Source organism: Chiloscyllium plagiosum, unplaced genomic scaffold (assembly GCF_004010195.1).
Source record: "Chiloscyllium plagiosum isolate BGI_BamShark_2017 unplaced genomic scaffold, ASM401019v2 scaf_13604, whole genome shotgun sequence".
Classification (NCBI taxonomy): Eukaryota; Metazoa; Chordata; class Chondrichthyes; order Orectolobiformes; family Hemiscylliidae; genus Chiloscyllium; species Chiloscyllium plagiosum.
Genome location: NW_025202290.1, coordinates 6775 through 7700, shown reverse-complemented (window position 1 = coordinate 7700; position 926 = coordinate 6775). Strand labels below are relative to the sequence as shown.

Genomic DNA, 926 nt, shown 5'->3' with positions numbered 1-926 from the left:
TGGGGGGGGTCCCTACACCACACGGGACTGCAGCAGTTCAAGATGGCGGCTCTCCCCCACCCTCTCAAGGGGGCAATTAGGGAGGGAATAGGGTAATAAGTATTGGCCCTGCCCATCCATGCCCACGTCCCGTGAGTGAATAATAAAGGGCATTGCCAATTGGCTGTTAATTAACGCAGCCCCTGGCATTGTTCAGGTTGTGAGTGTGTTTGTGTGTGAACGCTGTCTGATATTGGGTCCTCTTCCTAAGGCTCTTTGACCCTCGCGTTGACATTGTAACAGCTGAGTGGTCTCCCTTCAAAAAGACGTCCTGGCTGATGCCCCTCCTGGTCGATCTGTCCCCCTGGAGAACCAAGTTTGACGAAATTGAGAAAACGCTGGACAACCAGACCGACGTGGTTTTCATTGCAGACTTTCCAGGTTTTTCAAAGAACAATCTTTTCATTGGGTCCGGGAGTGGGATTGGAGTCTTTTGAAGGGATGAAGTAAAGCGTGATTGAAATTCCCATAATCCCTTATTCCATTAACAACAGGAGACGCAGAGTCAATCAGGAGCAGGCCCTCTTGCTTCATCTGCCCCTCCAGAATGGTTTTCCACCATGTGGCACTCTTAACTCCTGTTGTTAATGGAGGAATTTCTCACTGTCCAGGTAATCCAGTTGGATGGTAGTCCACTTAATATCAGGGGTGTTGCTTTAAATCCAGCAGTGCATCTTTCCAAAGTGCTGCCCCTTGGTGTTGTGAAGTAAGACACACAGACTCGCACTCCTCTCTCATAGTCTCACTCGCTCTTACAGTCTAGCTCTCTCTCTCTCTCTCTCTCTTGCTCTCTCTCACATACTGTCACTCTTTCCCTCACGCACTCTCTCGCTCTTTCCCCCCGCACGCTCTCTCTCTCTCTCTGTTGCGCTATCACATTCTGTCAC

General features: G+C 49.9%; 1 protein-coding gene across 1 annotated transcript in view; it reads left to right on the top strand.

Annotated features, from left to right (window-relative positions):
- The first annotated feature begins 219 nt into the window (after positions 1-219).
- LOC122546211 (vitamin K-dependent gamma-carboxylase-like) overlaps positions 220-926 on the top strand; it is a 5650-nt gene continuing 4943 nt past the window's right edge. Inside the window, exon 1 of the mRNA XM_043685002.1 lies at positions 220-420. Within this exon, the coding sequence (XP_043540937.1) occupies positions 318-420 (103 nt within the window). The 5' untranslated portion in view covers positions 220-317. The remainder of the gene's footprint in view (positions 421-926) is intronic.